Raw genomic sequence first — 26,360 nt, forward strand, 5'->3', positions numbered from 1 at the left:
CTTGAACTTTGTCATTGAAGATTGATGCCCCCATGGTCCCCACCACAGAGTTTTTTACATTCAGAACAGTCTCTCAGAACCACTTCTCATGTGTAATTTGGATAGTGATACAAAAAAAATGGAGACTTTCTCATCTTTCAGAGTTAGTTTAAAGTAATAATGCAAACTAAGGAAACATAGAACATCAAGAAAACAAGGGAAGAAGTGAAGTGTTGTTTCACTAGTTTAATGTGCCTACTTCCATTGAGCTGTTTTTCTATGAACAGGATATTTTTGCATAGTTGATACCATTTTATAAACAATTTTCCACCTTGTTCTCCTGAATTTCATAGGAAGACGTTGAGTAGTTCTTTCTCTCATTTTTTAAAATGGATTCTGGAATGTCAAGTGCCCCTCAAAATAAAAGAGGGAAGACAACACCATGTATTTTATATTTGTAGTAATGAGCCAGGGTTTACATTATATGTCTGTAGCTTATTAATCACCCCCAAACAAATACTATGCTCATTAGCAGTCACTCCCTATTTCCCCTTCAATATCCTCCCATTCTCCCGCCCTTGGTAGCTAATCTACTTCCTATCTCTATAGATTTGCCAGTGCTGAATGTTTCATATAAACAGAATCCTATCATATGTGGTCCTTCATATCTGACTTCTTTCACCTAGGATGATGTCTTAGTCCAAATCAGGCTGCTGTTATAAAATATCATAAACTGGGTTGCTTATAAATATCAGAAATGTATTTCTTACAGTTCCGGAGGCTGAAAATCTAAGATCAAGGCACTGGCAGATTCAGTGTCTGGTGAGGGCACTCTTCCTGGTTCATCTGCTGTGTCCTCACATGGCAGAAAGAGAGGGGACTTTCTGGGGTCTGTTTTATAAGGCAGTGTTCTTATTCGTAAAGACTCGGCCTCATGACCTAATCACCTCCCAAAGGTGAAGTATAACGTAAACTATCTCCTAATACTATAACCTACATAGTATAAACTACTATGGGGTAGGTTTCAACCTATGAATAATGAGAGGACACACACATTTAGACCATACCAGATAACATGTTGAAAGTGTATTCATGTTGCCACATGTATCAGTACTTCATTTCTTTTCATTGCCAAGTAATATTCCATTGTATGGATGTATCATATTTTACCCATTTATCATTTAATAGCATTTGGATTGTTTTCACATTTTGGCTCCTGTGAATAAGTCATCTGCTGCTATGAACATTCATATACAACTTTTTATGTGGATATATGTTCTCAAGGTTCTTGGGAGCAGACTTCTGGGCCATGTAGTAATTCTATTTTTGACCTTTTGAGGAACTGCCAGAATGCCTTCCACAGTGAGTGGCTGCACCATTTTTTATTCTCACCAGCAGTGTGTCAGGGTCCCAGTTCTCCATGTGGCCTTCATTTTGAAGGACTTTTTGTTGGATATAGAATTCTAGGTAGATAGTTTTTTACTTTAAAGATTTTGATACATTGTCTTTTGGCTTGCATCGTTTGTGATTATTCAATGGGTTAAAAAAATGTTCCTTGTATATAGTGTCTCTGCCATGCATCCTCCCCCAACCTCAGCTGCTGTAAAGATTTTTCTTTTTTATTTCTGGTTTACATTAATCTGATTATGATATGCCTTAGTGTGTGTGTGTGTGTGTGTGTGTGTGTGTGTGTGTGTCTGTCTGTCTGTCTGTCTGTCTGTGTCTGTGTGTTTACCTTGCTGGAGTTCATTGAGTTTCTTGAATCTATGGGTATGTGTCAAAATGGGAAAACTTTGAGTCATTATGTTTATGAGTCAAATATTTCTCTTGCCCTGACCAACCCACGCAGACATGTGCTGGGTCATTTGATATTGTCTGACAGGTCCTGCGTTCATGGGTCACATTTTTCTGATTCTTTGTCTAGTCCTTTATTTACTGAACATTGTAATACAAGTTTGTTGAGTATGTGGAGTCTGTTGTTCTTTAAAGAGTACTGAATTTTCTTTTGTTATACACCAAAGTGACCTGTGGACCCCTTTGCTCCTTTGAAGGCTTATTTTCAAGCTTTATTCAGCCAGGTGTTGTGTAGAGTTAATTTTGGGGCTAGGTTAACTCCCCTTCCAAGATGGGACCCCTTCGATGTGTCTACTAACGCGCAGCGTGTTCCACATGATCCCTCGGCTTTGGCTTTTCAGAATCAGGACTCCTCCCAGCCCTGTGTGCGCTCTGGGAAAGTTCAGCTTTCAGACTCCTTGTTTTTCTTCATTTGGCTTCATAGGGTCTTGTCTTATGCATATGCAGTCAGATGTTCAGCCAAAAACTCAAGGGAGCCTCCTGTGCAGACTTCCAGAGCTTTTTCTGTGTGTAGTTCTGTATGCATTAGTACTCCATCCCCACAAATTCTAGCTGTCTCAGTCTCCCTAAACTTTGATCTGTCTCCTTAACTCCATGAGCTTCATGCCCTCAGCTTGGATTCTTCCTCCCTGTGCTGCCATCCAGAGAGGATCCTCAGGTAGAAAATCAAAGCAATAGCCAAGCTGGCCTTGTTTGTTTCCCTATTCTCAGAGATCACCATTGTGTACCACCAGTTGTCCAACGTGTGAACACAGTTGTTTGGGATATTTTATGCAGTTTTCTAGTTGTCTATGGCAATTTCATTTATTCTCTGCAGTGTCTAATTGTTTATGGCACCAACTACCACTGCTAGTTAACTCTGTCATGGCCAGAAGCTGATGTGACATTTATTTTTCTGATACATTGGCCCAGGCCCTGAGTTTCACATTTCAGAGCACAGGCCTGCATGTGTGTTCTAGCACATGAGTACATGCATAGATTGCTTTGACAGTTCTCCACGAAAGTCCTTTTTATTGGCTGTGCTTTTTGTAGATAAATTTCAGAATCTGCTACTTCATTATGGCTAAGGCAAATAACCTGAAAACCACTGAAGTTTTTATTCCAACCATTGTATGTTAACTAGGAGACTCGATGCCTTCTTTGGAGAGACACTGCTTACTTTTGAGTTTGGATGTTACATGTGACACTGGCAATGGGTTTGATGAAGATGCTGATTTTCTTTTTCTAGCTTATAAACATCACTCCTGAACTATGACTTGTGATACCTCTGATTTAATGTCTTCCTAGTGTAGGTTGACATTTCATTGACTCCTGTTGATCATTCTTGCAGGTGGTCCAGCATGACCCATGTCGGGGCGGAGCGGGATATTGGAACAGCCTTTTCCGTTTCAAGCATCTGGCCACGGGGCATTACTTGGCAGCAGAGGTAAGTAGCAGCTCCTGTGGTTTTTCTCTTTCAAGGCTGACGCACCTCACCACCTTTTCTCATTCCCCTGTAGCCATCATGTAGTAAAAGGCTTAGGGAAATACACTCAGTCACCTTGCTTTTCCTCCTGTTTTTCTGTTTCCTTCTGATTCATTTTCCTAGAAGAGTCAAAAATGATTACCACATTTTGGTAGGTGACAGGGATGCTGATCAAGATGTGGGGAGAAAGTAAGTTAGAAGATAATGCCGATCTAGGTTTTCAGTATTATTTTCCATTTCGCTTTTATATACTACCCTCCCCACGTCTTGTCTACCAGCCCCACACCTAGCATGAGCGACATGATATGTGGAACCAGAAGCACTAAGACGTATAAGGAATTAGATAATCTTATAAAGAAATTTGACTACTCAGAGCATTAGTGGAATAGACAGTGGCTTATCTTTTACTTGTAGGAATGTCAAAAATCACAGAAATTAACTTTACCTTAAATGTCTGTGAAGGGGCCAGGCACAGTGGCTCACACCTATAATCCCAGCACTTTGGGAGGCTGAGGAGTTCAATATCAGCCTGGCCAAAATGGTGAAACCCCATCTCTACAAAAATTAGCCAGGTGTGGTGGTGCACGCCTGTAGTTCCAGCTACTTGGGAGGCTGAAGCAGGAGAATCGCTTGAACACGGGAGGCAGAGGTTGCAGTGACCCGAGATCGCACCACTGCAGTCCAGCTTGGGTGACAGAATGAGACTCTGTCTCAAAAAAAATGTCTGTGAAGAGTTTTTGAGGAGACGAAAGACTCAGTGCTGAGGAACAGGAGGAATTTACCTTTTAATTTTTGTATCAAATGAAGGAGCCATCATACTGTGTGACATGTTGAGCTTTACTCTGATCTGCTGGGAGATGTATGATGCATATTTCTATCAGATTCTAGTCGTGCATCAAAAGACCCCCACTGTTGTCTGGGACCACCCATGAGACTGCTGAGAGATTTCCAAGGTGATGGTGGGTGTCAGCACTGCTCCTGTGCCTGACCCGAGGAAGGCTGGCTCTTAAATGTGCTCAGCCCCCCACGGTGCCTAATACATGAAGTGATGATTTTGATATATTTAAGAACTGAAGATCAAGAACTCCAAGTTCAAATTTGAGATAAAGCCATAGGGAATTACAGACCCAGCTAATCAGCTGTGAGAGATGATTTATGTGGTTTCCTGAAGACTAATGGTGGTGGCATTATCTGTCATGTTTTGAAGCTAATGTAGCTCTTGCTGGAGGCCTACATTTTTTATTTTTAGCTAAAAATAAGCAGGATTATCAGTGACTGTGTATTGATCTTTTATTCATCTCAGGCTTTTAACTATTGCTTTGCCAGTGAATTCATTGTCTTCCTCTGTCTATACTTGAGAGCCGTCTCTTGGTGACTGGTGGATGTTCCATGTGTGCTGTACCCATGTGACCTGTGTCATTGTCGTGGCATGCTGGTTTTGTGAACAGAGGGAATGGACAAGTTCTTAGCTGTTCAAGGATGTTTGCAGGCCTTGAAGTCTCCTGCAAGTGGGGCCCAGTCCTTAAGAAAGCAATGGATGTTTTAATTTCCTAATGATTCTTTTTCATCAGGTAGACCCTGACTTTGAGGAAGAATGCCTGGAGTTTCAGCCCTCAGTAAGTATGGACAAGAGCCTTCTTGTCTTCATCTGGTAGGGTGCAGCCAAATGATCTGGAGCTCCATTTAAGAAACTGTCACTGTGGTCACGGAGTGCTGGGGAAGGAGAAACCTTAGGCTCCCTTAAAACACGATCATGTTCTGTGCTTCCCTTGAGAGGGACCATAGTCCTTTGTGTCTCGATTGGTCCAGGGACTGTTGTTCATGATGGTATTTCCATGTGTAGTAACGGGGTCTCCATTTCTAAGTTGGAGAAGTTCATGGTATCACTTGGAAGACTCCTAGGGTTGGAGACAGTGACGCCTCATATGGAAGATGGTCTTTTCAAACCAATTGCCTTATTGCTGTTGACCTCAATCCATGACTCACACAGCTTTTTCAGGGAGTAAGTATGTGAGGTGGATAGTGTTACTGAGGCTATGGCGGTAACACATGAGGCATAGTGCACCTGGCGTGTGATTAGATACTCAGCTAATCCATCCTTGATTTCTGCAAGGTCAGAAATAGGCTTTAGTGTATAGGATGGTTTAGAATTTTAAGTGCAAAATGGATCTTTCTCTGGAGACCATATCGCCAAGTAATGCTGATACGTAGACACTTTGGACTTCAGGTGTCCACATTTATGGGTTGAAGAAGGCAGCGGTTGTGTTACATGGAAAGGGTGGGTATAAGTAAGACAGTTTTCTTGTGGAGTGCTTGATTCTGGTCTAGGATTAAAACAGTTAATCCTGTGTCTGACATGTGTGTCTACATGATGATCTCAGCAGTGGGCGTGGAAGGTGGTATTGAGGGTGTTTCTTTCTTTTTTTGGCAAGATTTTGAAAAAGAAATGGAGGGATTTTCTTAAGGCACTTTAATGAAGGGAATTGGGTGAAGGGAATTCAAGTTGTAATTGTCCTTGGAAAGTGTTGTGAATTCTGCTGTTATGGTTGTCCTTCTCGTTATGTCTTGGTGAAATGTTGGCTTTGAAAGACACTCTAACTGAGGCCTTCCTGCTGTGGGTTTGTGGATTTGCTGGGGAGCCTCTCCTCCCTTTTGTGCTCCTACTGGGGTACCCGAGGCTCACCTTCCTTCTTTTCATCCTTGTCACCCCTATTTCTAGAGTCCATTTTGAAAGCTTTGCTTCCGCAGTTAATATGGCTTGGAAAACCCTGACCCAGTTTAACCCTCTGTCAGTGCATGAGGAACTCTGTGGTGAAACTTCTCTGCATCATGTTCATGTTGTTATTGTTTGGACACTTGGACTGGGAGGGACGTCATGTTTCATAGGACGGTTCTTGCCCTTGCACCTTCTTTATTTCAAGAGAAGGAGCTGCCTCTGTGTGGCCAACATCTGGTGGTCTCCATGCTGCCGTCTGTGGTGACATGGAGGAAATCTTACCTCTGAGATTAGGCAAGCTGCAGACCCTTTCAGTGAGTGCTGATGTCCAAGTGAACTTTGTGCTCTGGCGGGTAGAGGGCTGCTCTCCTGGCCTCCTGGTACAGGAGGGAAGACTGGCATTTATGGTGCAGGAGGAATAGTGCAGTTTAAATACCAGACATACCATTTATGAGCTGCTGTGTGACCTTGGACAAGTTACTTGCCCTCTGTGAGCCTCAATTCCTTCATCTATACAAGTGGCATTTTTCAAGTTCTCCAAGATCATTAGCATTTTTAGTGCCTTTGCGTCCACCAGGTTGTCTGGGCTGCACAGCAGTGTATAAAAGGAGTTAGGGTGGGTTTTAGGATCTTCCTGGTACAGAGGAGGAAGCAGCCGTTGAGAGTGGTCCAGACTCATCCCGCATCTCAGGCTCCCTCAGAGTTCCGTGGTCTTTTGACGTTTTCGTGCTTCTTCGCGTCAGAGAGGCGGATGTGCCAGCAGCCTTGGGTGCAGATCTAGACTGCATCACTCTGGCTACTTCGATGTTGATTGGGGGTGGGCTGCTTGCAGAGGAGGGGTGCATGGAGAGGGGATCTTACCCGATGCCCACACGGCCAACAGCACAGATCTGCCCGGTGGCAAGGTGTTAGTACTGGGAGGACCCCACCCCCCTCATACTCTTCTTGGTTTGGAAACTTGGATGGAAAACCTCGACTTTTTTTGAGTTGATTGGTTTCCCTAAGAACAGCTTCAGTGCCTGTGGTTTTTGCCTCGGACCTCACTTGGCTTTGTTGTGCTCGTCCTTCTAAATTCAGGACCCTGAAGACACTTGCTTGGTGCCAGAGGGAGAAAAAGGACCACCAGAGGCTCCCGCTCCTCTGCCAGGCTTCTGCACATGTGCATTTCTTTCCACTAGGTGGCAAGCGCCGACTGCACACTCAAAGGATGTCAGGACGCTGCCTCTCAGTCACTTTTCCAGACACAGTGGACGTAATGCAATTGTGATTTTCCTCTCAACTCCCACAGGTCTCTGAAACTTAACTGCCAGCCTGTAGCTGAGCCCTGTGTCTCAAACCATAGCCAGGTCAGAGTTTATTTTGAAAGTAGCATGTGGAGTAATATGCCAGATGGTTCGGAGAGAACAAATGTTGCTCAAAGTTCTTACTCCTAAACTGAAGTTGTAGAAGTGTTCTGTCGCTGTCCAGGTAATTCTTCCTTTAGCGTAGACAGAATAAAGGGTCTGGGGTTTGTGCAAGTAAAGGGACGAGCGATTAGAGGAGAGAGTGTGAGAAAGGGAAGAGATACAGGTTTTGGATATTAAAAGAACCTTTTTTAAAAAAACACACGTAGAGGTTGGGGGCCGCAGCTGAACTAACAGGCTATTGCCCTGTGCTCCTGCATTTCAGGCCCCGTAGAGTTAGATTCTCCCAGGCTCTCTCCTTTGCCTTTGATTTGATTTCCGTTTCTTGATTCTTTTGTTTTCCTGGTGAAGTCTCCTTCCTCTCTGTCTGGAAAGGGGGCAGAGCTTCAGCCTAAGAAAAGCAGGCTGTAGTGACAAAGAAAATGTGCTTACTCAGTAGGTGCAGGTGGAGGCTGTCATCCTGCAAGGATGTTAGACATGGAAAATCACGCAATGTAGAGTTGCCGGGCTGAGCGCGAGCTGGCCAGTCTCTTCTGAGCAGGCTCCTTGTCTAAGCCCCCTCCTTGAATATCTGTAGGCAGATGGGCTTTGGAGCCCAGAATGTGCTTTTTTAGTTTCTCAGGAAAGTTTTCATCATTGTTCCTCAGCCTTCGCTATCAGAGATTTTCTTCGCTCTGAGCCAAATCCCTGATGTCTCAGGAGAGGCCCGTCTTCCCTGACCTGTCATCAGCAGCCCTCTCAATTAATGCTGGACATCTTTTTCAGGGCTACGCTGACTTCTCAAATATTTCTTTTGGCTGCGTTGGGGTTGCTGCTTACGAACACTTGGATTCAGGTTTATTTTGTTTTAGTTTTTCTCCTGGGAAGTTGCTGTATCGTATTGTGAGTAGACAATTATCACTGTAGATGAATACAGCTGCCCACAACCAAATCTGCAGGATGAGTTTCCTCAAAATCCCCTCTCCCCCAGCTCCTGCGGATGGATGTGCCTAGAGTTTTTTTTTTTTTTTTTTTAATCATCTGGAGCACTCCTTCCATGGTCATCTCTTAGTGTAACTCCACGTTTTTGAAAGATTTTTTTTTTTTTTTTTGAGACAGAGTCTCACTCTGTCATCTAGGCTGAAATGCGGTGGCGCGATCTCAGCTCACTGCAACCTCTGCCGCCCAGGTTCAAGTGATTCTTCTGTTTCAGCTTCCCAAGTAGCTGGGATTACAGGCGCCTGCCACCACGCCCAGCTAATTTTTGTATTTTTAGTATTGACGGGGTTTATATTGGTCAGGCTGGCCTTGAACTCCCGAACTGAGGTGATCTGCCTGCCTTGGCCTCCCAAAGTGCTGGGATTACAGGTTTGAGCCACTGCAGCCAGCCTGGGCTAATTTTTTGTATCTTTAGTAGAGACGGGGTTTCATTATCTTGGCCAGGCTGGTCTTGAACTCCTGACCTCGTGATCCACCTGCCTTGGCCTCCCCAAGTGCTGGGATTACAGGTGTGAGCCACCGTGCCCGGCTGGAACATTTTTATTGCAACACAAAGAGGTAGAGCGTAAATATCCCTGGCTGCATGGCCAGTTATCATCTTTTAGGACTGCTCTGTAACTGTGGTCCTTTTCCTGCCAACTGCTGACATTCACGATCCTTTCTTCTCCGTTCCTGTGGATTGTGGAATAATTGTAGAAAGTGAAGGGTTTGGCATGCACAGTTCTTGATTTGATGACTTTACCTCCTCAGGTAGACCCTGATCAGGACGCCTCTCGAAGTAGGTTGCGGAATGCCCAAGAAAAGATGGTATACTCCCTGGTCTCTGTGCCTGAAGGCAATGACATCTCCTCCATTTTTGAGCTAGACCCCACCACTCTCCGTGGAGGTGACAGCCTTGTCCCAAGGTATGATTTTAAAATTGCTTATCCCCAAAGAATCAGGCCTGGTATAGGTGGCCTGACCAGGTTTCTTGGAATCCAAATCGTTACTGCCTTTTCTTTTAGATTTTTATAAAGGATTTGGTGAAAGGTTTGGACTGACTGTCCAGTATGGCAACTGATTTTTTTAATGGCTCACCATTGATAAGTTCTCAGTAGTTGAATGAGAAGTGCTATATTTAGGTAAACAAGCCAAACCATAAGCCCAAGTAGCTCAATTTTCCGAGTTCCCTCTACTCCCTTCCTCCTTCCCCAAACCTTGGGAGAGCTCTTGGTTTGGGGAAAAAGGAAGGGAGTAGAGGAAACTAGGAAATTGAATGGAAATAGAATAAACCATTGAAAAGAAATTCTACAAGATAAAATACCTGAAGTTCACTGTTTGCATAGCAAATTTTATTAACAAGTATTGAGACATTCAACCAGAAATCTTTAGTTATTTTTTTAAATTTAACTTTAGTTTTGTTGCTTAAGAATGCATTTTTCAGGGGACATAACTGGACTATAAATAGGGAAACAAGCTTACTCTTAACAACAGAATCAACAATATTAATAATAATGGCTGACACTTATTGAGCGCTGACTGCATGCTAGACACAAAGCTAAGTACTCTACTTGTGTTATATAATTTCATGTTTCTCAAAAAACCCAGTGAGAGATAGGTATTGCTATCACCCTTTCTTGTAGATGAAGAAACTGAGGCTCAGAGAGTTTAAGCAACATATCATTAAGTCAGTGAGTCCCATAGCAGAACCCAAAATCTTAAATGTTTAAGACGCATAGGGTTATTTGGGCAATTCTGACTCTCCAGTACCATGTTGGTTAATGGAAATGTCACTGTCATTTATGGATTACATGTATGGCTCCTCGTGAAGTATTAGTTGTGTTTCATCCATTCAGAGGTAGCTACTGGTAACATTTTTGTTTATGTAGTTTTAGACAAGTCTCTGGTCACACAGAGATGACTGTATCATTTATTATAGATGGGATCATAAGCTATTTGAAACATTTTTAACTGAATACTATGTTTTATACATATCTCCAAGCAAATGAATATCAATTGTCATTGTCTTAAATAATTGTTGTAATCAGGCCGGGCGCAGTGCCTCACACCTGTAGTCCCAGCACTTTGGGAGGCCGAAGCAGGCAGATCACTTGATTGAGTCCAGGTGTTTGAGACCAGCTGGACAACATGACAAAACCCCGACTCTACAAAAAAATGCAAAAAATTAACCAGGCGTGGTGGCACACACCTGTAGTCCCAGCTGCTTTGAAGGCTGAGGTGGGAGTATCCTAAGCCTGGGAGGCAGAGGTTGCAGTGAGCCCAGATTGTGCCAACTGTACTCCAGCCTGGGTGACAGAGTGAGACCCTGTCTCCAAAGGAAAAAAAGAAAAAGAAACTGTTATAGTCAATTGTAATCATCTTTAAATAACAGTAGTATCAACTAGTTAATATTGTATTAACTGGTTCATAATTGGACTGTTCTGTTATACTGTATTAATACAATATATTAATATAGGTATTAATATGTAATATGTTAATATTACATTGTAACAATAGAATATAATAGATTTGTATTCTATTAACTAGTCCATTATTGAGATATCAGATGGTTTACAGTTTTTATTGTTATACATAATGCTTTGTTGAACATCTTTTTCCTCATTTGCACCTGTACTATCACCACTGAAGGAAGAATACCTAAAAATAGGATTGGTAGATGAAATTATAGATATATTTTATGTGTTCTACAAGGTGCTAGACTTCTTTTCAGAGTTTTACTTGATTACACTCTCACCAACAATACATAGGACTTACTTCCCTAAGCTCTTGTTGATACTGGGTTTTAGATCTTTGGAATATGATACAGTAAAATGATATTGTTTTAACTTGTGTAACTTATATACTAAGGAGGTTGAATCTATACTTCCATGTTTCTTGGTGATTTGTATTTCATTATTAAATTACCCGTTTGTGTCCTTGTCCCATTTTCACTTCCAATATTCATATTTTTCTTATTGATTTGTAATAGCCCTTTGTGTGTAGAGTAATAACCTTTTAATGCAATGGGCTACTCTTTTATTTTCCCAGGCTATGGTGATTTATTTTCAACTTTGTTTATGATGGTTCTTTTTTTTTCTATATAGATTATATAAAATTTAAACTATGTAATGAGAGTTATCCATCTTTTACTTCTAAAATTTAGGAATCTTATATTTTGTTATATGATTCGAAAGGCTTTCCCTACCGCAAGATTAGTAAATACTCATTTTTTTCCAGAAATTTTATGATCTTATTTATTGTTTCACTGATCCCTATGAAAATTTCAATCATTGCTGTATTATTATTTCTTGTTATAAGCACTAATATATACCCTGTAAGTACTTCCTGTTGCTCTGTCTCATGCTCTGTTTATGCTGAGACACTCATTCATGGAGTATGATCTTATATTTAGAAGTATAATATATAACAGTAACTGTAGAGTCGTTATGAATGATTTTCTACTGTAAATGCATCAGAATGTGGCTTGGACCCGGACCATTTGCCCGTTCGTGTATACTGCCCAGTGTATGCAGTAGGAAACCACTTTGCTATTTCTATTTTGATAGATTATATTCTAGACTAGGGGCTATAGAGTAAACCTCAATATTTATTTCCCTAAAACCCTTCTTTTTTCCCTTTTAGGAACTCTTATGTTCGGCTCAGACACCTATGTACTAATACCTGGGTTCACAGCACAAATATTCCTATTGACAAGGAAGAAGAAAAGCCCGTGATGCTGAAAGTAAGTCCTGGGACTTGCCTGTCTCTTTTTGGTCTCGTGTTTCCTAATGAAAGGGCTCCTTTGAGGACAGATCAGGGAGTATGGAGCTGTGGAGTTTTGTTGCTTTGGCGAGAGTGTGGTCATGGCCGAACTTGAATGTGACAAAAGAATACTCTCCAAGAGACCTGAGTGGAGCAAACCCAGGGCTTTTGAAATAACTAGAACTTTTTAAGTTTATTCCATGGCTTCTGCCATAATGGTTGAGCAATTGTCTGGATTTCAACTGCATTTCATGACTGTCTGAAGGATAATTTGGGCTGGGGAATGTTTGCTTTTGTCTTGAGGTACATCAAGTATCTAGTTGATTTCCCCCAATCTCCATTATTTGTTTCTCTCTATATGTCAATATACACTTTTATTTCATGAGTGTTCTCTCCAGCCCCTTTACTTTCTCTCCCTACTTCTCCTTCCCCCTGTCTCCAGGGTCATACAGTATAAATAAATAGACATGGGGGTTTTCTTTTAACAAGTGGAAGGATGCTCTCATGTAACTTTTCTTTTGTTGTGGCATTGGGGAAGGTTATTGAAATTTTTTACTTCTTTACTGAACATTTTTAGATTTATAGAAAAGTTGAAATAATAGTGCAGTGTCTATCCTTATAATGCTCCTCACTTAGAATCATTAATTACCATTTTCCATATTTGCTTTTTCTCTGTATATTTACAAACATCTTCTTTAATTATGAGAATTTTGGATGCTCCCTGTAACAAATGAAGTTAAAAATGATATTAATGCCCCCTTCCTGCCGCACTGGCCCCCATAATACCAATTTCCAGAGATAACAACTGTTAACCATTTGGAGTACGTCCTTCTAGATTTTTTTCCTATGTCATTTTAACTGCAAGATAGCTCCAGTATCTTGGGATCAGCCAGTGTCTCGTAAATGTAGTGTTTGATTAAAGTCTTATCCTTCCCATCCAAGAGATTATCTCACAAGGACCACCTTGAATTTCAGATTGGCACCTCTCCTGTGAAGGAGGATAAGGAAGCATTTGCCATAGTTCCAGTTTCTCCTGCTGAAGTTCGGGACCTGGACTTTGCCAATGATGCCAGCAAGGTGCTGGGCTCCATTGCTGGGAAGCTAGAGAAGGGCACCATCACACAGAATGAAAGGAGGTGAGCACTCCCGCATGCTCAGCACAGCCGCCTTCCCCCCACTGAGAGTTTCTGACATCCATGGGGTGGAGTGAGAAAATGGTGACTCCGAATAGCTAAACATGGGGTAGCAGGCCTTGGCATTTATGGGTGGCTTCAATTTGTAACTTTTAAGAAATAGTACTTTTGCATTCATTTTTTGAGTCTCTAAAATTATGAAGATCAGGTGCAGTGGCTCACACCTGTAATCCCAGGACTTTGGGAGGCTGAGGTGTGTGGATTACTTGAGGTCAGGAGTTCGAGACCAGCCTGCCTAACGTGGTGAAACCCCGTCTCTACTAAAAATACAAAAATTAGCCAGGCATGATGGCAGATGCCTGTAATCCCAGCTCCTCAGGAAGCTGAGGCAGAAGAATTGCTTGAACCCAGGAGGCGGAGGTTATAGTGAGCCAAGATCATACCACTGCACTTCAGCCTGGGTGACAAAGTGAGACTCCATCTCAAAATAATAATCAAGTGATGAAGACCTCACTCTCTCTTTCTGTCTCTAAGTTGGTCTCTAGAACCACATTACTAAATGTCACGGAATGAGGTTACTCTGAGATAAAATTTTGTGTCTGATATTTTATAAAGGTGATCATCCTTTTGTGGACAATGGTATGTTTTGTGTCTTTCACTCTCTTTGATACTTGGCTTCTGTTGTCAGTTTCAAAGAAATTGGAAAGCGTGGGTCTGCCCCTGTTTAACTGGCTCATTCGTCCAGAAGGCTTCCAAGGCAAAGCTTCCAGCCTGCTGAACACTGAGCACATCTGTCTCTGATAGCTTCTTTCCTCCTAAGGTCTGTAACCAAGCTGCTAGAAGATTTGGTTTACTTCGTCACTGGTGGAACTAATTCTGGTCAAGATGTTCTCGAAGTTGTCTTCTCCAAGCCCAACAGAGAACGGCAGAAACTGATGAGAGAACAGAATATTCTCAAGCAGGTCGGTGAGATGTGGCGTACTGGGGATTTGGCTTTATGAGAAATCCATGGGATGGTCAGGAGTGGTAGCTAGTGCCTGCAATCCCAGCACTTTGGGAAGCCGAGGTGGGAGGATCCCCTTGAGCCCAGGAAATGGAGGTTGCAGTGAGCTGAGATCGCATCACTGCCCTCCAGCCTGGGTGACAGAGAGAGAGCCTGTCTCAAAAGAGAAAGAAAAAGAGAAATCAATGGGATCATTGAGGGATATTGGTGATTCCCACCTCAAAGGCTTGATGAATTGATTTTTCAATACACTATTTTCTAGAGCAGTTTTAGGTTCTCAGCAAGATTGTGCAAAAAGTCCAGAGAGTTCCCATATCTCCTCTTGTTCTCACACACTTGGCCTCCCCCACTATGGACATCCTACATCACAGTGAGACATTTGTGACAATTTGGTGAATCAACATTGATACATCATTATCACCTGAAGTCCATAGTTTACCTTAGGGTTCTCTCTTGGCATTTTATTTTCTATAGGTTTTGATAAATGTATGATGCCATTTAGCCACCATTAAAATATCTTACAGAATAGTTTCACTGCCCTGAAATCATCTGTGCTCCTCCTATTTGTCTGTCCTTCCTGCTAACCCTTCACAGCCATGAATGTTTTTACTGCATCCATTGTTTTCTCTTTACAGAATGTGACATGGTTGGAATCAAACAGTATGTACCCTTTTCAGAGGGGCAAATTTCACTTAGTGATATGCATCCAAGGTTCTTCAGTGTCTGTCCATGGCTTGATAGTTCAGTTCAATTGATTTTTACTGTACTTGTTGGATATCAATCATGTGAGAGTTTACCTGTTAGGAACCTCAAGAAACATTCAGTTGACAACTTTATTTTCCTCAAAAATAATGTAAAGTGCACTGTGACCTTAAGGTTATTTCATACATTTGGGAGATTTGGCATATTCTATAAACTCAGAAGGCCTATATAGGCTCTTATAGAGTGCCCTATAAGTCACCACAAAATCTTTCCGTAAAGAATGAGTAGTGGTTGACAGGAAATACATAGATGATATTGTTGGATGTAAATATAAATAAACTGGTATAAAGACAAATTAGAGGCAGTAAAGTGACAAATCCAGAGTAGATTAAATGCACAGAGATGCATACCATGTCGTTCTGTAACCCAGCTGGAGATTAGCCCACAAACTTGCCACCAGAATTCCTGGCCACCAAAGCTAAAAGAGAAACATATTAGTTACAAGTCCCACTGGTGCCCATGGAACATGGGATTTGAGATTATTTTTTCATGTTGGTCTATGATAGACAGAATTTATTAACAATCCGTCTCGTTTCAACAAGAATTTACAGTTCAAGAGTAAATGTCCAGCTGTTGTTTCATGTGATGATTCTCAAATTAGACCTCTGGCTTAATGCCCATGCTCATTTGTACAATAGTAATTCCTGAGAGGCAAAAAATAACTGACTCACTGGCAGGAGCCCTCATTGATTACTTGTGCTGGGCACTAGTGCGACTTAAAATTATCATCCATTTTCATCCTTACTACACCTCTGTGATATGGGCATTATTCTTTCCATTTTGCTGGTAAGGAAATGGGGGTTTACTTTGACTGTAATCTGTACTGCTAGGGAGTAATAAAGGCTTGTGTTTCCACCTAGAATCTGCTGATTCCATTGTCTGTGTTCTTAAACGCTTTGCTCTAAGCACTGTGCTGTTAGGTGTATGAGGACCAGTGAAGTCCAGTAGACTTAATTCAGCGAGTCTCACATCTCAGTTGATGGGCTGAATGCAGTGTTCAGGTTATGGATGTGTTTGGATAGAGAAACTTTCTAATGTAATCCAGCCACCCTTGAGCTTGCATTACTTCCAAACAGAGGGTTAGCTTTGAAGCCCTAAGTGATTGCCATTTTTACTTTTCATTTTCACAAACAGATCTTCAAGTTGTTACAAGCCCCATTCACAGACTGCGGTGATGGCCCAATGCTTCGGCTGGAAGAGCTCGGGGACCAGCGGCACGCTCCTTTCAGACACATCTGCCGGCTCTGCTACAGGGTGCTGAGACACTCGCAGCAAGACTACAGGAAGAACCAGGTTTGGATGAAGCATTGGTGGGATGTGGTTGTCAGTTTCCTCCCTGAAGTTTATGTACTTTCCTCACGAGTTTTTAGTGTCACATGTCCATTTATAGAATGGATAGAGAATAGTTCAGTGTTGAGCTTGCTCTTGGGAAGGAAACACAAGCCCAGGAAGAATATTATTACCTAATCGTTAAGAAACGTACTGGAGAATTCTCTTCTGCAGACATCTTTCTATGAGATTTCTGGTTTTGGAGTTGGTTTTACATTTATAGAATTTTTTATGGCGTATTCCCTTAGGGCTTAGGGGTGAAATGATGACATGTGTTTATATTAAAGATATAATGGAGTCTTTTCTTCCTGCCACCTTTAAAATCCTCCATCTCTTTCTAGAAACATGATCTTTATTTTGTTTCTGGTTCATGTTTTATGACATTCTAAGTCATTGTCTGTAGATATATCTTATACATAGTTATATTTTACATATTATACACGGTATATGTGTATTTATATACACACACAATGTATAGTCTCCTATGAAATAAATGTCCTAGGAGCTCCAAACAACCTTCAGATTCCAAGAAAACCTGAGAACTATATTGCTACATCATTGGTTCTTAATTGGGGGTAATTTTGTCCCCCGAAGAATATTTGGCAACATCTGGAGACCCTTTTGAGTTTTATAACTTCATGGTGCTACTGGCATCTGGTGAGGGGAGGCTAGGGATGCTCTCAAACACCCAGCAGTGCCAAGGACATCCCTACACAACAAAGAATTATCCTGCCTAAAATGTCAGTAGTGCTGAGGTTTAGAAAATTTGTGCCACATGGAGTACTGTAGGCATACAAAATGATGCTTATTATAACCTTGACTCTTACCACTTTATGTGAACTATCCCTGCCTTTTGGGGCAAAGGGCTTTTGTTTTTAAGGTTTTGACTGCCACTATACTGGACTTTTAGAGTTTTTTCTTTGTAATTAAAGGTTTTTGTCATGTCATCGTAAAGATAGTGTTGATCTTGAATAGTGCTTTTTTTGAAGTGTATCAAGCTGTGATTGCTTTAAATCCACCTTCAGTGCGTTGATACTGTAATCCAATAGCCAGAGAGATTTTATTCTGTTCCTCTCTCCCATCTTCAGATGAGGATACATCTGGGTCTGTGGGGTGTGTCAAGACACTTTGCTTGTACATGAGGAAACAAACTAGTTACTCTTGGAATTGCTGGATTAGACATCTTTGCTTAGTTGTTTTTGGATCCTTTACCAGTTGGCAGATGATAAGTTCCTACACAATGCCTCCTTATAGAATACAGGCTGAAAAACATGGCCTGTTTTCATCATGTTAATCCTAAATAGTTTCCGGGATTTAGGAATCAATGGGAAAAAAATTAAAGCAAGTTTCAAGGGCCACTTGAATTTTGAGCAAGCAGTCTATCTTGACCAGGGAAGCATCTTTGAACAGAAACAAACACGTATTTGTAAGAGATTTCCTTGAGTTCACAAATATTTCTATGGAATGTGATATCTGATCCCAAAAGAGAGAAACCAGAGATGTATTCATGAGTTCCATGCATATGATGGATTTTCTTAGGTATTTATTCCTGACCTTCTTATGCTACTCATTGACTTTAAAAAAGTATTTTTACCACAAATAAAGGAAATGAAACAGGGTAACATTGTTCCAGATATCCAGGTAGGCTTTATCTATGTTTATTTAGCAGCACACATCACTGGGGGCACAGTTAAGTCCTCTTGAATTAGGAATATGTTTAGAGGTGAAAACCAGCTTTGGACCTTTTTGAAAAATAAATCACTAGATTAAAATTTATACTGTGCACTTAATAAAATATCCACATGTAAATACAGGCTATTTTGCTTAATTACATTTGTGTGGCAGGCTTAGAAAAATAAAGGATGTGAAGGAGTTTGCAGCTGTTGCCCTAGGATAGAAAGTTGTAGAAAGACCCTCCCTTATACTGTAATTTCTCTTAGGAGCAGTAGTTCTCATCAGGAAACATTGCTGCTTTCTTTATTCTATGCTTAACCATATTGTCATTTATCCTTCCTACTGACGTCTCTTTTCTCTCCTTATAAAGGAGTATATAGCCAAGCAGTTTGGCTTCATGCAGAAGCAGATTGGCTATGATGTGTTGGCTGAAGACACTATCACTGCCCTGCTCCACAATAATCGGAAACTCCTGGAAAAACACATTACCGCGGCAGAGATTGACACATTTGTCAGCCTGGTGCGAAAGAACAGGGAGCCCAGGTGAGGCGGGAGTGGGGTCAATGCAGGATGGTGTCTGTGCCTGTAAGATGCAGGGACTTAGCTGGTGCTTTTTACTACGTTTCCTTGTGCTGCTAGTGACAAGTTTTGATTAGTTAGGTCTGGAGAGGCTTTTTGATGAGTAGTGGCAAGAACTTGGTTAAAATGAGACCTGGGGGTGCATTCCTAGCTCCAGTGTGTCCCACCTGGATGAGCTTGGGCTTTTTCCTGAACTTTAACTTCCTCATCTGCTAAATGGGTAGTTATGAAAATTAAATGAGAATAAACGCATGTGACGTGCATGGCACTTAGTAGATGCAGAGTAAATGACAATTGTTGGCCACTCATTCACTTTTTAAAAAATGTTCTTAATTTCAATTTTTAATTTTTGTGGGTACATAGTAGGTGTATATATTTATGGGGTACATGAGATGTTTTGATATAGGCATGCAATGTGTAATAATCACATTGTAGAGAATGGGGTATCCATCCCCTCAAACATTTATTTTTTGTGTTACAAAGAATTCAGTTCTATTCTTTTAGTTATTTTAAAATGTACAATTAAATTATTGACTGTAATTACCCAATTTACCTACAAACAGTAGGTCTTATTCGTTCTAACTATTTTTTTTTTTTTTTTTTTACCTGTTAACCATCCCCACCTCCCCCCTGCCCTCCCACTATCTTTCCCAGCCTCTGGTAGCCATCCTTCTACTCTGTGTCCATGAGTTCAATTGTTTTGATTTTTAGATCCCACAAATAAGTGAGAAGATGCGATGTTTGTCTTTCTGTGCTTGGCTTATTTCACTTAGCATTATGACCTCCTCCAGTTCCATCCATGTTGTTGCAAATGACTGGATCTCACTCTTTTCATTCCCGTTTTTTTTTTTTTTTTTAAGATGGAGTCTCGCTCTGTCACCCAGGCTGGAGTACAGTGGTGAGATCTCAGCTCACTGCAACCTCCGCCTCCCGGGTTCAAGCAGTTGTTCTGCCTCAGCCTCCCCAGTAGCTGCGACTACAGGCACATGCCACCACACCCAGCTAATTTCTGTGTTTTTAGTAGAGACGGGGTTTCACCATATTGGCCAGGCTGGTCTTGAACTCCTGACCTCGTGATCTGTCTGCCTTTGCCTCCCAAAGTGCTGGGATTACAGGCGTGAGCCACCGCGCTCGGCCTCATTCACTTTTTAGCACCTCTTGCTTATCAGTTAAACACTCCCCTCCCTCAGTATAATCAGTAAGAGTCTTGCAAGTTCAGTTGTTGGTTGAGCGTTGAGCGTTTTTATTATAGATTAGTGAATTCTATTGATTGTATCTCATTCACACAGATCTGCTCCTCTTTCGTACACCCTCTCCCCATTTGTTTCCCCCTTCTCTTGTCCTTCTAATTAAGACCCACATTTTCAGTTGAAGCGGGAAGCAATTTACAATGTGGGTGTCACAAATGATTACGATGGAGCGCGGACACAGTTGCTGTAAAAACACCTACTACCACCCTTGAAAATAACCCGCCTTTTCTGGAGCCTGCTCAAGGGCCCAGGTAGTGAGCAATGGAAGCACTTCCGTTAATTATCTCATTTAATCCTCAGGACAGCCCTCAGAAGTGACACATTATCCTTTTCTGTAGGTGAGCATCAACTAAAGCACAGTGAAATTAGTAATTTCCCCAAGTTAATGCTCCATAGCAGAACTCCGCTAATAAGATCCTAACTGGGCTTCCAACACAGGTAGCCAAACATCAGGGCGTTGCCTCTCACCACTGTGGTTCCCCTGTGTCTCCATCACACCTTCCTTATGTGAGCTGCTTTCTTGTCTTGTTCCTTCTTCTCATCTTTGCCTCATCACCTCTTCCTTGACCACAGCCACTAGTGTCTTTCCTTCTTGTTTCCTCTTCCTTCTTTCTGGCATGTGGGTTTCTGGTGATGCCATAAACATTGGCATCAAGACCTAGAATGCTGCTGACATGTCTTGGTAAAGGTATGTTGGACCTGTGCACTTAAGGAAGAATTGGGGTCCAGGAGCCTAACCTCGGCTCTATCTACAGAAAATGTTTTGTTTCTGTTTCTGTTTAGATTCTTAGATTACCTCTCCGACCTCTGTGTCTCCATGAACAAATCAATTCCAGTGACCCAGGAACTAATATGTAAAGCTGTGCTGAATCCCACCAACGCTGACATCCTGATTGAGACCAAGTGAGTGGGGAGCCGGGGTTTAGATGGAAAACATGGGGTTCATTCAGTGTTGGTGATCATGAGGAATAAAACCTAGCCCTATCATTTTTTGAGTTGATCTGAAGTCAGTGTGGCTGGCATTTGATCTTCTTCTTGGAAAAGTCTTGATTAGGAGAATTCCCGAATTTGATTTTGGTGTTGCCTCCTCTGCATAGTGGTGTCACTTTGCATACAAGTTTAAAAGTCATGTAAACTCACCGGGGAGCATTTTATACAGCTACATTTTAAGAGTTTAAAACTCTTTGTAAGTGTGACCATCAATTTAAAATTTCATATGACATAATGAATATTCAGTGTTAAGATTAAGTCAGTGTTGGGAGGAGTTTTAAATTATTACTGTTCAGAACATGTTTACTGGTCTGCAGAATTTTTGTTACCGGTAGTAATTCATTTCTGGCAAAGGAGCAGTTTTCCTGAGAAGTACAGTGCTGGTAATATGGACAGCATTAAAAAAAATACTAAATTATGTCCTGAGCTAGTGATACTTCATTGATTCACATGTATAACTCAGTTTTGGGCTTGGGCTAATGCAGGGGTTTTCAGTTTAGGTATTTTCACATTTCAGGCTTGCTAATTCTTTGTTGTGGGGCTGTCCTAGGCACTGTAAAATGTTCAGCAGCATCCCTGGCCCCTACCCACGTAGATGCCAGTAGCACCTCTCCATTTCGGTTGTGACAACCAAAAACCTGTCCAGAGACATTGCCTAGTGTCCACTGGGGCAGCAGCACCATAGTCGAGAACCACTGGGTCACAGTATTTGAAGATGTTAATGTCAGGCTCTCTGCGGCTCTGCCCTTGGGGGAAATACAAAACGAAAAGTGTCTTTCCATGTGTATTTATGCTGAAAGTAAAGCTAGATCTCAAAGTATTTTAAACAATAGTAACTTTTCACTCCTCCTCTTGTTTTCTAGGTTGGTTCTTTCTCGTTTTGAATTTGAAGGTGTTTCTTCCACTGGAGAGAATGCTCTGGAGGCAGGAGAAGACGAGGAAGAGGTGTGGCTGTTTTGGAGGGACAGCAACAAAGAGATTCGCAGCAAGAGTGTGAGGGAATTGGCTCAGGATGCTAAAGAAGGGCAGAAGGAGGACCGAGACGTTCTCAGCTACTACAGGTGTGTGGGACACGTGTGGGGCTCAGATTGGGGTGCCCCAAAACAGTGGCACTTAGGAATTTGTTGCTCGTTTGTTGATTACTTCAAGGAATCACGAGGTGTCATCTTGTAAGATTGTCTAGAAAAAAGCCAGATGTGTATTTTAGGAGTTTAGAGTGTAAGATTTCAGTCAATTGACATCTGGATGTGGCTGGTTCCCAAAAAGGATGAGTGCTTGCATCAGTCCCTGGTGACAGTTTATCCTTAAGCAGCATGGCCCATAGATATGGTGGTAGGTATGTAAGAGGCAGGCTGTGGGGTCAAATCCCTACCTCTCCACTTACCAGTTTTTTGACATTGGCCAAGTTTGATTTTATGCTCTAATTTCTTTATCTGCAAAATAAAGGCGATAGTGCCAATCTCACCAAATGTTTATAGACAGAGCCAGAAGATGTGTGTGTGTGTATACACATATATCTACACATTCATCCATGTATCTTTCTATAACTACACAAATATAGAATAAAAATCATGTACTTACACTAATACTTCCAATTCCATTCCAACACCATGGGGTTTATTCTAGCCTTCATCTTTTCCATTTCATGACTCCCTCCAGCTGCCATGATTCCCTGTATGTTTACCCGTCTGCCCGTTTCCCTGTGTGTATCTGTGTCACCTCTGCCGGCCACCTCCTCGGTCCCCAGTGTCTCCTTGGCTCCAGCTGTAAGACCTGCCAGTCCTGCCACCTGAAGGGAAGGGAAGGAGAAGAAAGAAGGGAAGTGAACCAATTAATACTTTTAAAAGAAAAGGAAAGGGAAGATAAAGCAAGGCTTTTATTATTTTTTAATAAAATAAATAAAACTGCAGATAAAATGCCTTTTCTTGCCTCCTGTATTCTGTTCTTTCGTTCACGTGTGATGTATGCATCCTATCCACACTCTCTGTGTGCTGCATTTGTATGCATCTATAAATCATATGTAGTATTTTATCTCTACTTAAAATTTTATATAAATGGTACTGTACTCCAAATACCATTCTAAAACTTGCCTTATTTATTCAATATGGGTACTGAAGCCGTATTGAATATATCTGCGTTAATAGAGATTAATCCATTTCTTTAATTTGGACTGTTGGATGATATTCTGTTTTATTTATTTATCACATTTTCATTGCTGTTTGATATTTGATCACATGCTGCAGTTCTTCATGTCAGGAAACATCTTCATTCAAATTTTTCTGAGTATATGTATGAATTTCCATTCCACACTGGGAGGTGGGCTTGGAGGATATTCATATTTTAAGCTTTACTAAGCAATTCTAAATTGGATGTTTCAATGTACACACCCACCAGTTGTAGACGACAAGCTTTGTTTCTTCATGTCTTTGTTAACCTTGAATATCATGATGCTTTTTAATTTTTGGTAATTTTATAAGTGTGAAATAGACTCATGTCTACACTTGCATTTCCCCGACATCTAATGAGGCTGAGAATGTCTTCAAATCATGATTATTAGAAATACATAGAGTTTTTAATTCAGAAGGCAGTATTTTGAAAGCCTGTGGCTTTCTCGTTATTTCACATTTCAAGTATGTTTACTCTCTCAGTGTTTGATGAATCTTCTCCCAAGTGAATGAGAAAGAGTGCCTTAATTGGTCAGGTTCCAGTTAACAACATTCACTTGCAATTGGATGAAGATGAAAAGTGAGGAGTCTCCTACTTTTGTAAATGAAATGTTTTTTTACATGTATAGGAATTAGAGTGACTTACATGATATAAGATCTTTAAAATGTTATAAAATTTCTAATTAGGCTGAATATGTGTGATATCTTGAACATTTCCTAGATGGTCTTTACTGTATAAAACACAGCTGAAGGGATGGAAATAGACAACCATCTTAGGCCTTAGCATTCCCCCCATTTATTTTAAAAAGCAAACATTAAGGACCTAGTGGAATTAGGTCGTCACATAATTGCTCCAACACAGCTGGATAGACATGTGTTCCTGTTGGCTGTCAACCCACACTCTACTGCACAGCTTGAATAGTTCTTTTATCTGCTTGGTACCAAAGCCAAAATCCTGGTATACAAGAGCAATTTAGGGGTGTTGATGTATGAGTTTAGTTGGCCAAATGTCACTCCCATGACAGTCAGGGCTGCCCAGACGACCCTTCATTCATCCTGAATGATTTCTGGAGCGTGAGCTGTGTGCCCTTGTTCCTTCCTCTAGATATCAGCTGAACCTCTTTGCGAGGATGTGTCTGGACCGCCAATACCTGGCCATCAACGAAATCTCAGGCCAGCTGGATGTCGATCTCATTCTCCGCTGCATGTCTGACGAGAACCTGCCCTATGACCTCAGGGCATCCTTCTGCCGCCTCATGCTTCACATGCATGTGGACCGAGATCCCCAGGAACAAGTCACCCCCGTGAAATATGCCCGCCTCTGGTCGGAGATTCCCTCGGAGATCGCCATTGACGAGTGAGCCTGGCACCTGAAAACCTCACTTTACGTTATTCTGTGCGGCAGTAGATAGCCCCATATGGTCTCATTAAATCTTAGAAGAAAGATGAAGTGTTGGTTTTTTCTTTAAGCTTAAAACAAAATTAAGTGGATGGCAAATTTTTTTTCCTCAAGAATGTAAAAGATGGCATGATTATGTTTTTGGTTTTTTGTTTGTTTGTTTGTTTGTTTTTTGAGATGGAGTCTCACTCTGTTGCCCAGGCTGGAGTGCAGTGGCGCAATCTCGGCTCACTACAAGTTCTGCCTCCTGGGTTCGTGCCATTCTCCTTCCTCAGCCTCCCAAGTAGCTGGGACTACAGACGCCCACCACCAGGCCCGGCTAATTTTTTGTATTTTTAGTAGAGACGGGGTTTCACCGTATTAGCTAGGATGGTATCGATCTCCTGACCTTGTGAGCCGACCGCCTCGGCCTCCCAACGTGCTGGGATTACAGGCTTGAGCCACTGCGCCTGGCCCCAATTATATTTTTTATATCTCATCTCCTCTTTCATTCTGCAAATATTTAAGTGTGTACTATGTGCCAAGCTCAAGAAATATATCAGTGAACAAACTAGAAAGCAATGTCTATGCTAGTTGGTGGAAGACAGACAATAGGCAAGATAAACGACTCAAATATATAGTTGGTGATATGTGCTAAGGAGGGAAAAAATAAAGTAGGGTCAAGGGATACCAAGGGTTAGGGGATGTTGACTTTTGAAGCTGAGTGACCCAGGAAGACCTCTCTGGGAATAACTTGAAATTTTGTTTCCTTTCTTTCTCCTTTCTTTTCAGCTATGATAGTAGTGGAGCTTCCAAAGATGAAATTAAGGAGAGATTTGCTCAGACCATGGAGTTTGTGGAGGAGTATTTAAGAGATGTGGTTTGTCAGAGGTTCCCTTTCTCTGATAAGGAGAAGAATAAGCTTACGTTTGAGGTAACTCATGATGAAATCTCCTATGTGTATTGTCTGCCTGTCAGTGGTCATTTTTCTATGGGGCAAATAGAAAATATGTGAGTAGGTTGTGATTTTGGTCATGATGCTCTGGTTTTGTAATGGAAAGGAATTCAGCTTGGTTTTGTTCCAGAATAAAATAAAACGGATACCAGTCACATGGCTTAATAGTAGTTATGGGCCTAAAAGAAATATACAAGGTGACTTGAACCGCATAAAATGATAGAACATCACTTAGTGTTAAAACTGACAAGACAGAAACACTGTGCTTGCAATCTGCCATAGATTAATCATTTGCAGAACATAAATCCATGTTACTTCTGAGTTAACAACGTTTCTGAGACTGCTTTTGCCTTTTAAGAGCTGTATTTCTGAGGATTGCAGAGTGTTATTATTTGTGTCCTTGTTGGGAATAACTCTGCTTGCCTGGTGTTAATATTATCCTTGGGAAGCTGTGTAGAGTAAATGATGAGGTCTTTTTTTTTTTTTTAATTAGTCATCAGAGCAGATCAGTAGCTTTCCATTTCTTATTTTTCCTCCTTATGAAACAAAATGAAATTTTATCAGAAAGTGCAAGGAAAATACATGCCTTCTCTTACCATAAGGAGGGTCCAGGTCTGTCATTTCTAAATTGGTCAACATCAAATGGAATTGAAGGGGATGCAGTTTATGTAATACCATCTTCTTCTTTTATTTTAATACAATAGGTTGTAAATTTAGCTAGGAATCTCATATACTTTGGTTTCTACAACTTCTCTGACCTTCTACGATTAACTAAGATCCTTCTGGCCATATTGGACTGTGTGCATGTGACAACAATCTTCCCCATTAGCAAGATGGCGAAAGGAGAAGAGAATAAAGGTAACAATGATGTGGAGAAGCTGAAGAGTGAGTATCTGAGGGTGCCCATACATCTGAGAGATGCCCTCCCAGCCTTTCCTGTTATGCTCATGTCATACCCTATATGTGATGCCACATCCTTTCTTTGTTCATTCCTTCCCAACTTTTC

General features: G+C 41.4%; 1 protein-coding gene across 1 annotated transcript in view; it reads left to right on the forward strand.

The window, feature by feature from the left end:
• The window catches only part of ITPR1 (inositol 1,4,5-trisphosphate receptor type 1), a 354,018-nt gene that overhangs the window by 155,439 nt on the left and 172,219 nt on the right, over positions 1-26,360 (forward strand). Inside the window, exons 11-23 of the mRNA XM_063703566.1 lie at positions 3,164-3,259; positions 4,870-4,914; positions 9,146-9,300; positions 12,017-12,116; positions 13,112-13,272; positions 14,090-14,231; positions 16,169-16,327; positions 18,408-18,580; positions 20,650-20,769; positions 21,720-21,917; positions 24,127-24,378; positions 25,192-25,333; positions 26,059-26,239. Coding sequence (XP_063559636.1) covers positions 3,164-3,259; positions 4,870-4,914; positions 9,146-9,300; positions 12,017-12,116; positions 13,112-13,272; positions 14,090-14,231; positions 16,169-16,327; positions 18,408-18,580; positions 20,650-20,769; positions 21,720-21,917; positions 24,127-24,378; positions 25,192-25,333; positions 26,059-26,239 — 1,924 coding nt within the window. The remainder of the gene's footprint in view (positions 1-3,163; positions 3,260-4,869; positions 4,915-9,145; positions 9,301-12,016; positions 12,117-13,111; positions 13,273-14,089; positions 14,232-16,168; positions 16,328-18,407; positions 18,581-20,649; positions 20,770-21,719; positions 21,918-24,126; positions 24,379-25,191; positions 25,334-26,058; positions 26,240-26,360) is intronic.

Source organism: Gorilla gorilla, chromosome 2 (genome assembly GCF_029281585.2).
Source record: "Gorilla gorilla gorilla isolate KB3781 chromosome 2, NHGRI_mGorGor1-v2.1_pri, whole genome shotgun sequence".
NCBI classification, from domain to species: domain Eukaryota; kingdom Metazoa; phylum Chordata; class Mammalia; order Primates; family Hominidae; genus Gorilla; species Gorilla gorilla.